Here is a 13,653-nt window from a genome sequence, read left to right on the forward strand (position 1 = left end):
GCCAATCAAACCGAATGGCTTCTTGATGTGTTTTCGGGTAAACTCCTTGTGTACTGTATGTTGCACACATAGTGTGCGCGCAGAAAAAAATATTATAAAGGGTACAGCAGAGCAATGATGCGGACAAAAAGAAGCAGATAATAAATAACTACACAAAAAAAAAAATAAAGGCATGAGATGAAGAGAAAAAAAAATGAAAATAATGAAATATTAAGCATTTATTGAATGGAAGGCTGTTTCAAGTGGAATGAAATAACAATAAAAAATAAAGCTACGTAGAGATTACATTTAGCGATACTGAATAACAATTATTATATCATGAAAAATATATCTCATTTCCAGAAGCACTATGAATGGGTAGCATACTACTTCATGGATTTTGTTGGCTTGCTTCTTGTATAGCATATGCCACAATTTTAAATTCCTGAATCAGGAAAAACATATATAAATGTGGAATGAAATTATTTATTTTTTTATTTTTATTTGAATGAATATGGATGTGATATTGACGTTTTTATGCGGATCTATTGAATCTCAGAGCTTGGAGTTGACTTGGGTTTTGAATGGAGAAGTTGACTTAAGTCAGGTTGACATTGCATCAAATTTGAGTCGACTATGAGCCCTGATAAATCAGAATAAACTCAAAATTGGCTAAACTATGTGCAAACTTACTTAAGAGTGATCTTTAAAGGAAAAGAAGCTTTGTACCTTAAATTTGTGAATCACTTAAAATAAGACTACCCCAAAGTCTCATTTGACACTAGACTTTGACCTAAATTTTTCAAATTAGTCTTGAATCCTAGAGATGAAACTTGTTAGTAAATGCAGTTAAATGTGACTAAATGTTGACAAATCCGGGTAGCTCATCTTTCGCCATGGTTGGAAGTGGAGTCATGTTGATCTGAGGACACTTTTTCCTATAATTTCATGCCGCGTGTCTTTAGAAATGTTCAGAAATTAAATGACGTTTAGGAAAAAGCTTGCAATTTTGTTACTTACTTATTATCTTTGCTGGCCATACAGATCAATTGTGATCTATGGTTTTCCTCATAAGCTGCCTGAAATTGGCCTTATCGCTGGCTTCCGCTTTTCAATTTCTAATACCAAATGTGCAATTTGATTACGGTGTCCTAATTTTGGTTCATGATTTTGTTACAAAGCGTTACGGAGGAGGTAGGAGGAGTTTAAAAATGCTATTATTAATGCTTCGTCATTTTTGAACGTTGCCTTTTGAGCTAGTCACTAGCCTCAGCCAAATATTAATTAAAGGGTCGGTCCTGGTTCTTGACAATATACCATACGCTTAAGTACACTTTAAGTTGATTCCAGTAACCAAAAAGCCCTCACAACACCACTTCCATGCTACTCAAATCATCGATCATCTAATTAACTCAATCCACAATACTTAACAACTTCCTTCCACATCAAAAGCAAAAAAAATTTTCGCTACAAAATCCATCCCATTATTCTGCAAATTATATGTGCATATCGTTTGGACATTACAACAAAAAAAGACTCAGACAATTGATCTCTTGACTGACGATTAAAGTAGTAATAAAATGATTAGCAATGAAATTTTATTTCTACCGCCACTGTCTATTTTTATTGTCTAAAAATTACTTCAGCATTCCAACGAGAAAGTTTTCTGTGTGCCTGAAGAAATATCAAGTAGTTTACTGACGGAAAACCTCAAAAAAAGAGAAAAAAATGTGGAAATGTTAGTTAAAGTCTTTTATATTTGCAACATAGTGAAGTTCGTGGTCGATCATTCAAAAACCGACTTGTTGTGCTGCTTTTTTTTGGCACCTAGTAATTTTCTATATCCGAGAAGAAATTGACGAGAAGAAGTTCATTAAAAAGACGTTATTGAATGGAAAAAGCTTTAAAAAAAAAATTCCATCACATTTGCAACAATGCTGCAGCTTTTGGGTGCAAAAAAAAAGAATGACAAGACATGACGTTTTGATGAAGCAAAACAAAGAGAGGAGATGGAGAAGCAGTCTCTTGGGAGTTATTTTTCAATACGTACAGGAAGCAACCGTCGGGGTTTTTGCGGTTTTTTTTCGTGAGTGCGCAAAAATTCATTCTTCTTTCTCATCTCTCATCGCTGATGTTCAAAGTGTCATTTAAAGTATAATGAACAATGGAGCAAAAGGGAAATAAAAAAAAATTATATTATATTGAGGCTTCGTCAGATCAATAGCACAATACAACAACAAAAAAATGTATATAATATTGTGTGCATCTATGTGATTATTTTTCAATTATAGGCAGTAATGTGCGAAGTTTAAAGCAATCACAGAGGTGAACATTGTTGTTGTTGAGTATATGGTGCATTTTTTGTATTGTTTGAATTAGTCAGAATAGCAGAAGTCGGTTAATTGATCAAAAATCATGCACCGGGCCGGGGTAATTCTGGCATGATGCCGGATTCAAGCCAATTTCGTTACCAAGTCAAAATAATGCCGGTCAGAATAATGTTAGGGCACAACAGACAAATATTACGCTTTCATGGTGCGGAAAGACCACTACTGTACCTAAAAGCAGTCTCTCCGTCTGTTGGGACTGATGATATATTTTGAATGGATGAACTAATTTGTGTAAATAACAACAATTTTTGGAATCAATGTTTATGATCAAGCAGCTTTCCAAAAAATTAACAGTATTTAAGCCATCTTTTTGATAATCATAGTATTGAGCCAACTTGATGTCAGTTCCACTGCAAACCCGATTTTATGAAGCCAGCTTGGTGATTTGAGCATTCCGAGCTAGTGCTGTGAAATGGAAATTAGCCATATTGTGGCGTTTAGGGTGTACTTGCTAACTTACTCACTTACTGGAACCTTTCGTTTATGTAGTCCTTAGATTAAAAAAATGTTTAACATCTATTTCTGCTGCAGACCCTGTCAAATCCTTGACTAACACAATATAGTCGTTAAAGTGCCCTAAACTCGCCAAATCGATGGCAAGCTGCGATATTGTTCCAACGGAAATACGGCGGCTGTTTTTGACTCATTCTTACGATAAGAATTGATATTCGCTGTATTGTGCTGGTCGGGTTAGTTTGAACAAATTGTCAAATTCAAAAATCCTGTGCCATGAAGCTTTTGGAGCTTTAGAATGTCTTTTTCCTTGCGAGTTTCAACCAAAGAAGATGTACCAAAATTGTATTTCTGTCTTAGCATTGAGACTTTCTCTATCTAATCTAAGGTCATGTTTGAATTCAAATCCTGAATCTCAATTTTTGGACATTTCCATAAATTCCTCTAATGACCCCCTCTAAATCCATATCTTTCTCTAATGACCCATATTATTATTAAGTCTCCATAACTTGACCCTGTTACATCATCATCACCATCATCATTGAATAATTAGCACAACGACTCACATTTCACAGTAAACATTTTTTAAAATCCTATTAAGCCGATGAAACACATTCCATAGTTGTAAATTATCCACTTCATATCCCAATGTCAGTTGACTGTAAAACGCCCAATTGTTTGAATAAACACAAAGTTAAATACCTACTACAAAAAAGTAATAAAAAGAAAACAAAAAAACAGAAATTGATGCGTTATTGTAAATTATGTAGTCACACATAAAACAGCCACTCATACGACTTATTACATGAAATAATTTTTTTTTAAAGCTTTCAACACTTTCAGGCTATATAAATTGCGACAATCGTGCAGAGCCGCGCAATAAAGGAGAAAAAAGAAAGAAATGTAATTCATTGCTTGCGCCTTTATGCTTTATGGCTCATGTGCCAAACTACATTATCCGTCAAATTGTTTCTCTTTTTTTTGCAAAAAAAAGCGTGTGACAGGTTTTTCACTTTATTTTTCATTTTTTTTTCTGCTTCGTTCGTTTCACAATTTTTTTTTATTTTTTGATAGTTCACCACATGCATACTTATTAAAGGTAGTGAAGAAAAAAAAATTGCACAAATAAGTTTTATTTTTGCATACAAATCTTTTATGTTTTTAACACCTACAAAAAAATTTAAATTGAGCGACAACAAAACACAAGTTTTGAGGGTATTGGGAGGTGATGTAGGAAGCGCAGATTTGGATTTTTTTGTTACAATGAGAAGCAAGGTCTGGGAACTCTGGAATATAATCGCAAATATTTTCAAAATTCATGAAAGTCCTTCTAATTATTCTAGGGTTTGCCAAAATTAGATGAGTCTAGATGCATAGATGCACACCTAGTATTCCATCTGTATTGTTCCCATTTCGTATATAAGAATTCACAAGTTTTCCAAAAATTTATATGAAATATTCCATGTATTCCAGTTTCTTGGCCTAGATAAGAAGCTTCTTAAACGTCTAAATTGAATACCTAAAAGGTGCCTTGTCTGGTATTTGAGCTCAAGTGGAGTCCTATACAATAGAGTCCTGCCAACTCTGGTTGAAGCACTATGATTCTTAAGAAATGATACATGATTTTGCGAATGACAAGTTATATAATAGGTTTTCTTAATTTTCTGACAATGAAAAGCCTGTCTTGACTAGACGCACATTCATAATTTTCAAAATCAGGGCCTATTTAAGTATCTACAAAAGGCTTTCTATGAATATTAAAAAGCTAGATAATCTTAATAGTCCAACTGATCAGTATTCAATCTAAAAGACAGATCATTAGATCATAAGGCTGCTTTTATTCCTACTGGACGATTTTCGGGATTCGGCGTATAAATTTATGATTTTAATTTTTGAGAGATTCGATCTTATTAACACATCACTTCATTAGCTTAATTACTTACTTTAATCAATTATTCATCATGGCCTCTCTCAGGCAATTTTTGGGCATTCTGTAATTTTTGAGAGATCAACCTGAATTATATTTTTGATCTGATCTTATTAAACATCACTTCTTTAATCTTATTACTTACTTTAATCAATTATGATCCATTGCCTCTCTCAGACACCTGAAACTGGCTCTTTCGCTGGCTTTGCTTATCAGTTTTCAATATTGTATGCATTATTATCACTGTCAACAGTTCCTTCCTTTTTAAACCATTCAAATTAATTAATATACATTGTTACCAATCATTGTACATTGTTCATACACAATCTAATGTGTATGAAGTAGACTCTGTCGTTGGTCACAGCTTATTAATTTCCAGCAATTCTTGTTCTATCACTAAAATTGAGTCTATTCTAAAATTCTGAAATCTCTGAATTAGTTAAGCGGCAAATTAACGGTTAAACTGCAATCCAATCATTAATCTATCACAGAACATGCTAAAAAATGCACCAAAAAAAAAGGTGAGAAGGGATTTATTTTTTTTTTCAGATATGCTAAAACAAAAACATGAAAAAACAACAAAAATAATGTTGTTCTCTCTTTCATTATTGTTGTTCTTTATTCGTTTGGCACAAATTCATCGCGGAATATATTTTAGCATATGTGAGCATTGCTCGAGGGATTATTTGAAATGTGTCTTGATCTGGCAACGACACCTATTTACATTGCACAATTATTGTAAGTCAGTTAAAATGCAATGGTTTGAAGGCGAGGATAGGAATGCAAATTGCCTTCTTTTGTCATGTTGTTCTTTTCATTCTTTTATACTTTTTTTGTTGCTTTTAACCTCAACCTAACCTTAAATTGTGTTGACATCGAGCACGGTGTCGAATGTTGCTGTTTCTTGCTATATATGAAGACTTTTTTCCTTATAAGTCGTACACAATCTTTTATTACATATATTTATTCTCTCAGTTCTCTTTTTGCCTTGCTCTTCGTCTATTCATCAATGGACTGACTTCCATGTGAATTATGTGAACTTGGGATGACTTTTTGGCTTTGAATCTCTTAGTATGGATGGATCTTATCATGAATTGAAGATTTTTAACAGTTTTTTTTAGTGTGTCGAATGTTTTGAACTTTGGGGTTAAATGGTTGTGGAGTATGGGCAGGCAAATGTATAAAGTATGAGATGATTGCTGGAAATTGATGTTTGATGTAGATTAAATTAATGTGTTCATGCATTAGTTTGTAATTTTGTGAATACTTTTTAAATAAGTAAATCTTAGTGGTCTGTGAATTTGAAAAGTTTTTTGGGTTAATTTAATAGTTTTTTGTGTGAATTGTTCCGTGACTTTTTGATGTTTTTTGGAATTTTGTGATAAGCAGTGCCTTCAATATTCTAGATTCAGGTTGGTTGCTATCATACTCAGATATTTATGGACAGAAAACTTTGAAATATGGAATTTTCAGTCAAAATTTGATTCTGAAATTATATGAAAAGATTCTGGATCTACAGAGCAGGATGTCTAAGCATTATCTGGTTCCTAAATAGCAAAAACCATTCAATTGATCTAATATCCAGAATCAGACCGACGTGAAACTGATTTGGTGCTGATTTCGGTCTAAATCTTGCATGAAAACATGTCAGAGTCATGTAGGATTTTTGGCCGGCATGACCATGACTTGATTTAGGATTTAAACTGAATCTGACACCAAATCAGTGTCACGACAGTCTTAGACCGGATTTTTCATAGACTAACCAATTTATGATATTCGAGACTAAGGGTTCTGAAGATTATTCTACTCCCGGAAAGGATATATAGTTGAAACGGGCAAAAATCCGGAACAAGCCAACTTTACTCTGGTTTGAGACCGGACTTAACCAAATAAAGCTTATGAACAGCTTCAAGTTGCCCAAGGTGCACGATTTTATTCCATTTTAATACCGTTTGCCTTCTTGTTCTGCATCTTTTCTGATATGAGCTTTTAGTTAGACTAGAAATTGGACATAATTAGATTCATCAAGGACATAGACATTCTATAGAGGCTTTGTGAGATAATACAACAGATCATTGATCGCAGTGCCAATTTTAAGCAATCCCAATATAATATTCTAGACCACAAAATCATACAACATCTGCATCTGCAAGCTTATCCAATTTCTTATCACAATTCCCCTCAAGCATGGAAGTCATGTCGACTGCATCTCATCCCTGAATTTCACATATTTTTTTTTTTGTAACATTTGCCATTTGTGCTGTTAAAAGCTATTAAAGTCCAAGATATAAAGTCGAGAAATTGATAATTTTATGATAATGATGTGACATTAGTTTACTCTTATAGTTTTGCCCGTAATCATCATAATTATGCTATAGAGTATAAAAAGTGCCATTGTTTCATAAAAATATAAATGGAATTTCTTCTTATTCCAGCCATAATCTTTTTTTATTATAGTAAACTGAATGAAATGTGAGGAAAAAAAAGGGAATTAAAGTTCAAATAACTAAGAACACTAAACTTTATTCATTTAACCGTTAAGAATTCAGTTGCTTACAATTTTTTGTTAATTTCTAAAATAGCTTTTGAGTGCTCAGCGGCACAATTTTTAGTTTAATTTAAATCATTTACAAAATTTTCAGCCTAAAGATGATTTTTTAAATAGAAATAAATAATAATGTTAACATTATTTTCAATTACAGGTGAAATAACATCAGAATCATCGCCACAAACAGCCTCATCACCATCATTACAAATATCGCCACATGGTGCATCGGTGAACGGTAATTTGAGTAACAGTGAAAATCACAAAAATGCTCGCGCCAAACGAAAACCCATTCACAATACATTACAATATTCCGTTGATAAAATGCTTAATGAGCGCAATAAACAAATTGAAAATAATAATAAAAATTTTTTACACAACAATAATAATAATTATAATAGTAATTTGGTGATTAATAATAATAATGTAACGCCAATGACTGCTGTTAGTCCATTTGGTGATAAACTTATTAAAAGCTCATCAGATAGCAATATGAATTTTATTAAAAATGGTCAATTATCGCCAGCGACAGCACAAAAACTTAGTCAAATTACGTCGTTAAGTAAGTTGAGCAATGGAATTAATAATGGCAATAAGACAAATGGTAATGGACCTGTTAAAACTGAGAGACTTAGTCCGCCATTAATCAACGATTTATCAATATATAGGTGAGTGATTTTTATAGCTTAATAATTGATTTTTACGGCACATCACATTCAAGTTTCCCATAAACAATAGATGAATGTTTTGTGCTGGTGTCTATCCTCTTTGCAAAAAAGGCGGCTGGAAAGTATCTTGGTCAATTAAGTTGGAATTATGACGCATTTTTTGGGATTTGAAGTTTTTTGTCAAATTGAGGAGTTTTTTAGTCAACTTGAGTCAACTTGAGAAATTCTTGACTCATCTCGAAGAAGATGCTTCAACTTGACGAATTCTTGATTCAATTTTTCAGTCAACTTGAGGAATTTTTGAGTCAACTTGATGAATTCTTAAGTTAACATGAGAATTATTTGAGTCAACTTGATGAATTCTTGAGTTAACTTGAAGGATTATTGAGTCAACTTGAGGAGCTCTTAAGTCAACTTGATGATTTCTTGAGTCAACTTGAACAATTTTTGAGTCAACTTGAACAATTTTTGAGTCAACTTGTACAATTTTTGAGTCAACTTGAACAATTTTTGAGTCAACTTGAACAATTTTTGAGTCAACTTGAACAATTTTTGAGTCAACTTGAACAATTTTTGAGTCAACTTGAGAAATTTTTGAGTCAACTTGAAGAATTCTTGAGTCAACTTGAGAGATTTTTGAGTCAACTTGAGGAATTCTTGAGTCAACTTGAGAAATTCTTGAGTCAACTTGAGGAATTCTTGAGTCAACTTGAGGAATTCTTGAGTCAACTTGAAAAATTCTTGAGTCAACTTGAGGAATTCTTGAGTCAACTTGAAGAATTCTTGAGTCAACTTGAACTATTTTTGAATCAACTTGATGAATTTTTTAGTCAATTTAAATAATTTTTGAGTCAACTTGAGGAATTATTGAGTCAACTTGAGGAAATTCTTGAGTTAACTTGAAAGATTTCTTGAGTCAACTTGAGGAATTTTGAGTCAACTTGAAGAATTCTTGAGTCAACTTGAATTCTTGAGTCAACTTGAGGAATTCTCAGATCAACTTGAGTCAAATCGAGCAATTCAGTTTTCAACATCCTCAAAAATCGAGCTAACAAAACAAATCAATATCGCATATTTTCCACATGATTTTCAATCATTTAAGAAGCTCAAAAAATTCGACATGCTTCTTAACTGTACCATCATTTAAATCTTTCGATTTCCGTCAAGTTCTTTTGAATGAATAACATATAGCATGAAGTCTTATATGAGATGATGCCTTTCACTGTTAGTACAGCCCTATCCTCCTCCTTCATTGTTTCATTTCATTTCATTACAAATTTCATTCAATCGACGGTCATAAAGAAAATCAATTTTCAGTTAGCGAAGCCAATTGTACAATACTTTACATGAACGATGCGATGATGAGAAATATCGCTACATTATGTTTCTTTTACCTTTTATTTCATTCTCATCATTCAATGGTGAACTCTTATGAGAATCGACTTTTTTTTGCCGTTTTTTTTTTTTTCAATACATTTTTTTATTATTTTTTTCTTTTCTTTTATATTTCTCATACGGTCTACGGTCACTTCTTGTATTGTGACTTTTATACACGCTACTTAATTACTCTTTCACATTTATCTTTTAATGCCAATTTTTTTACAAAACGCATTTTATCAAAAGAAGGTTGGGTTATTGTCTACAGTTTAACTGTATGAGGTGAAGAATTAGCTGCATTTTTTGTGTGATGAGGATTTACGGATCATAAGTCATAGAAATTTGGTTTGAATGGACTTTAAATGAGAGTGAATTGGCTTTTTGTTCTATTGATTTTAAATAATTCGATTTTCATAGAATTTTTAAATTGTAATTGAATTGAAATTAGTGAATCAAACTTGCTTTTTGTGAAAATTTGAACTTTTCGAAAAAAAAATTCAACTAAAAATTGAAAACTTTAAAAAAATTAAAATGTTGAATCTCAAAACTTTTGAAAATTATGATTTTCAGAAATTAAAGGTTCAAAGTTTTCAAATTTTAAAAATTCAAAATTTTCTAATTTAAGAGAATTTTCATATTTTCAGGCTTCAAAATTGTCAAATTTTAAAGATTCAAAATTTTCAAATTTAAAAGATTCAAAATTTTCAAATTTTAAAGATTCAAAATTTTCAAATTTTAAAGATTCAAAGTTTTCAAATTTTAAAGATTCAAAATTTTCAAATTTTAAAACTTTCAAAATTTTCAAATTTTAAAGATTCAAAATTTTCAAATTTTAAAGATTCAAAATTTTCAAATTTTACAGATTCAAAATTTTTAAATTCAAATAATTCAAAATTTTCAAATTTTAAACATATTAAGATTTTAAATTTTTTAATTCTTAAAATTTTAAGATTCAAATTCAAAACAATACCTCAAACCTCCACAATCACCAAAAAATGCGCCAAAAACCATCTACATCCATACCAAAATCATCAATTTTTCATCTTTTGTTTCTTCTCATTCAATTTACCTTTAGTTCCCTGTCATTGAAATTAATTTCTTGATAGAGCCATAAATTTAAATTTAAATAATTTCATTGAATCTGTTGCGTCTATCCAAATCATTTATCAAGCAGAGTGTTAAACAAAGTAAGCAGCAGCAGCAGCTAAGCTAAAATAAATGCTCGACTAATTTTTCATAATGATTTGACCTTGATATTTAAGACATATTACGACGATTGTGAAAAAAGAGAGCGCGAGTCTCACCTAATATCACTGTTGTTTGTGATTGTCGCATCAGCCTAGCTTTTTTGCAAAACTCGACACAAATTTAATATCAATAAGAGATAAATTTTCATTATTTTTGTCATTTTATAGACCACGAAGTGTAACACCACAGTCACATAATCATATTGGAACAGTAACACCGCCACAGACAGCACAACCAAATAATTTGATGAATAATCCAAATATCAATTCATTGTTGTCAGCATCGACAACACATCTGGGGAATGGGAACAACGGTGGCAATACACAACGTCCAGAGCTTCCGCCACTTAATTATTCTGACATGATGAGAACACTAGCTGCCAAATATAATAATAACAATAACAATAATAGCAATAATAATTCCAATGAGTAGGTTTTTTGAATGACTTTATATTGATTGGAGTTTAATTTGAGGGGGAAAGTAAATGAGAAAAATTAAATTTAAGTTTTTTTAAATTTTTTCAAATTTTTTTTCTTTAAACTTTTTTAAAATTTTTCAAATTTCAAATTTTCAAATTTCTTTAAAAATTTTTATTCAAATTTCTTTTAGTTTTTCAAAATTCATTTTTTTTTGATTTTTTTGAATCAATTTTTTCTTTTAAACTTTTCTTATTTAAATTTTTCAAAATTTTTCAAATTTCTTTGAAATTTTTCAAATTTATTTCAAATTTTTCAAATTTTTTAAATTTTTCAAATATCTTTAAATTTTTCAAATTGCTTTAAATTTTTCAATTTTATTTTATTTTTTCAAATTTCTTTAAATCTTTGAAATTTCTTTAAATCTTTCAAATTTCTTTAAATTTTTCAAATTTCTTAAAAAATTTTTTAAATCAAATTTCTTTAAATTTTTCAAATTTCTTTAAATTTTTCAAATTTCTTTAAATTTTTTCAAATTTCAAATTTCTTTAAATTAAATTGCTTTAAATCTTTCAAATTTCAAATTTTTTAAATTTTTCAAATTTCTTTAAATTTTTCATTTATTAATTCAAATTTAAATTTTTAAATTTGCAAATTTAAATTTTAAATTTAACTTTTGAATCAAATTTCTTTTCGGCCTTAAATTTTTCAAATTCATCATTAAAATTTTTAACAAATTAACATAAATTTTTGATAAAAAATGTAACATATATGTTACGCCAATTTTTCAAATTTCTTTAAATTTTTACAAATTTCTTGAGTTTTAAATTGTTTTAAATTTAATATTGTTCAGCTTTAAATTGGTTTCAAATTTCTCAATAGATTAGCTAATTTTCGTGGAATTTCAAAGTTTTTTAAATTTTTCAAATTTCTTTAAAGAATTTTGGCTTCTCTTAAATTTAAAAGAAACATGTTATAAATTTTTGAAAATTAAATATGTAGTTCATTTAAAATTTTTATATTTCTACGCATAATCTTTTTTAACTAAATTTTTATAACAGTGCAGTTTAACAATTTGTTTAAATTTTCAAAAAGTTTGAAATTAAAATTTGTTACACTAAATTCTTTGGTGCAAATTTTTCGTTAAATTTTTCAAATTCCTAAAAAAACTCCGTAATTTCAACATTTTCCCCCTCAAAAAAGCTGCAACTTAACACCAACCCAATCATATTCATCCATTCCTATTAATTTATGTCTCTCATCTCTCAATCTACAGCTTATCTACACCCAAAAATACATTTATGGACTCTAGAATCAAATCAAATCGCGACACATCAACATCATTGGACAAAAAGCCAAGCTCGCCTCCACAAGTAAGCTTTAAACATCTTTTTATTTCATATCATGTGCCTCACATTAAAATGTCAATTTTATTTATGTTTATTCAACAGATTCCATCAAATCAAAATCTCCTCACATCTTTATTCTCAAGTCTTCAATTTAATCAAAATAATATTTTCAATCCGATGCTCGATATGGGAAGTACGAGGGCATTGGTGCTACTTGTAAGTGTTTTTTCACTTTTATGTAATTTTTTGCTGGTTTAATGAGGGGTTTGTGGGTGGATAGAGCGCATTCCAGGCTGACATCCTAGTCAATCAGTGTCTAATTGCTTGTCACAAGTCGCTCAATCATTTAATGGTCTAGTTCTGCAGTCAACCAGGCTGTCAGTCAACCATTAAGTCACTCAAGACTCAAACCCACCCAAACCGCTACTTAAATACCTCAATTTACCACTTAAAAATGCTAAACCATCTTGCTTGACCTCAAACAAATTATTAATTAATCGTTGTCATCTTACAGGCGAGAGCAGCACAAGAAGCAGAAATGCAAAAATTAATTAAAGACGCCGACAAGCCGCGTAAACTTCCCAACCTCAATAATTTTCCATCAACATCAACACAGATGCCAAATTTAGGTAGTTTTAATAATTTTAATCCATTTCCCGCCCTCACAAATCTCCAAGCACTTCATCAATTATCAACACGATCACCACCAGCACCACCAATTGGTACCCAAGTACCATCAGCATCATCAACAACAACAACAATGACAAATATTCCATATAAAAGTCCAATAAATGATAATAATCCATCAATGGGTGTATCACCACTTGATCTCAGTTCATCAAGTACGCCACCGCTTGCAAAACGTATCAAATTATCGCCAACAATAACGGAAGCACAACGTCAACAGCAAGCGACATCACCCAATGTCACAACAACAAATAATCAATTAACAACGTCAACATCAGGTTTTAGTACTTCATCGTCCAGTAGCAGTAGTACAACAAGTAATAATAGCGAGCAAACAGCCACACAACAGTCAACACGTAAATGCCAAATGAAAATTGATGAAATTAATGCATGGAATGTGGATGAAGTGTGCAGTTTTGTTCAAAGTATTGCAATTTGTGTTGAATATGTTAAGGTGAGTGATTTTTTTGTGCCTTTTTATAATTTATGATCCAAATTTGAATTTTATTACGAATTGTCCATGATACTTAAAAGCCTTTAAGCGACAATATTTTATTCTTCACTTAATCACATGATGAAAAAAATAAATGTTTTCAATTTTTATTATTAATAAT

At 30.7% G+C, this 13,653-nt stretch overlaps 1 protein-coding gene across 1 annotated transcript in view; it reads left to right on the top strand.

Annotated features, from left to right (window-relative positions):
• Samuel (SAM-motif ubiquitously expressed punctatedly localized protein) overlaps positions 1-13,653 on the top strand; it is a 114,952-nt gene that overhangs the window by 66,915 nt on the left and 34,384 nt on the right. The window contains exons 3-7 of the mRNA XM_070650973.1: positions 7,452-7,962; positions 10,755-11,015; positions 12,280-12,376; positions 12,455-12,568; positions 12,867-13,493. Coding sequence (XP_070507074.1) covers positions 7,452-7,962; positions 10,755-11,015; positions 12,280-12,376; positions 12,455-12,568; positions 12,867-13,493 — 1,610 coding nt within the window. The remainder of the gene's footprint in view (positions 1-7,451; positions 7,963-10,754; positions 11,016-12,279; positions 12,377-12,454; positions 12,569-12,866; positions 13,494-13,653) is intronic.

This window comes from Chironomus tepperi, unplaced genomic scaffold (assembly GCF_022539635.2).
Source record: "Chironomus tepperi strain 1889 unplaced genomic scaffold, CSIRO-AGI_Ctep_v1 contig_451, whole genome shotgun sequence".
NCBI classification, from domain to species: domain Eukaryota; kingdom Metazoa; phylum Arthropoda; class Insecta; order Diptera; family Chironomidae; genus Chironomus; species Chironomus tepperi.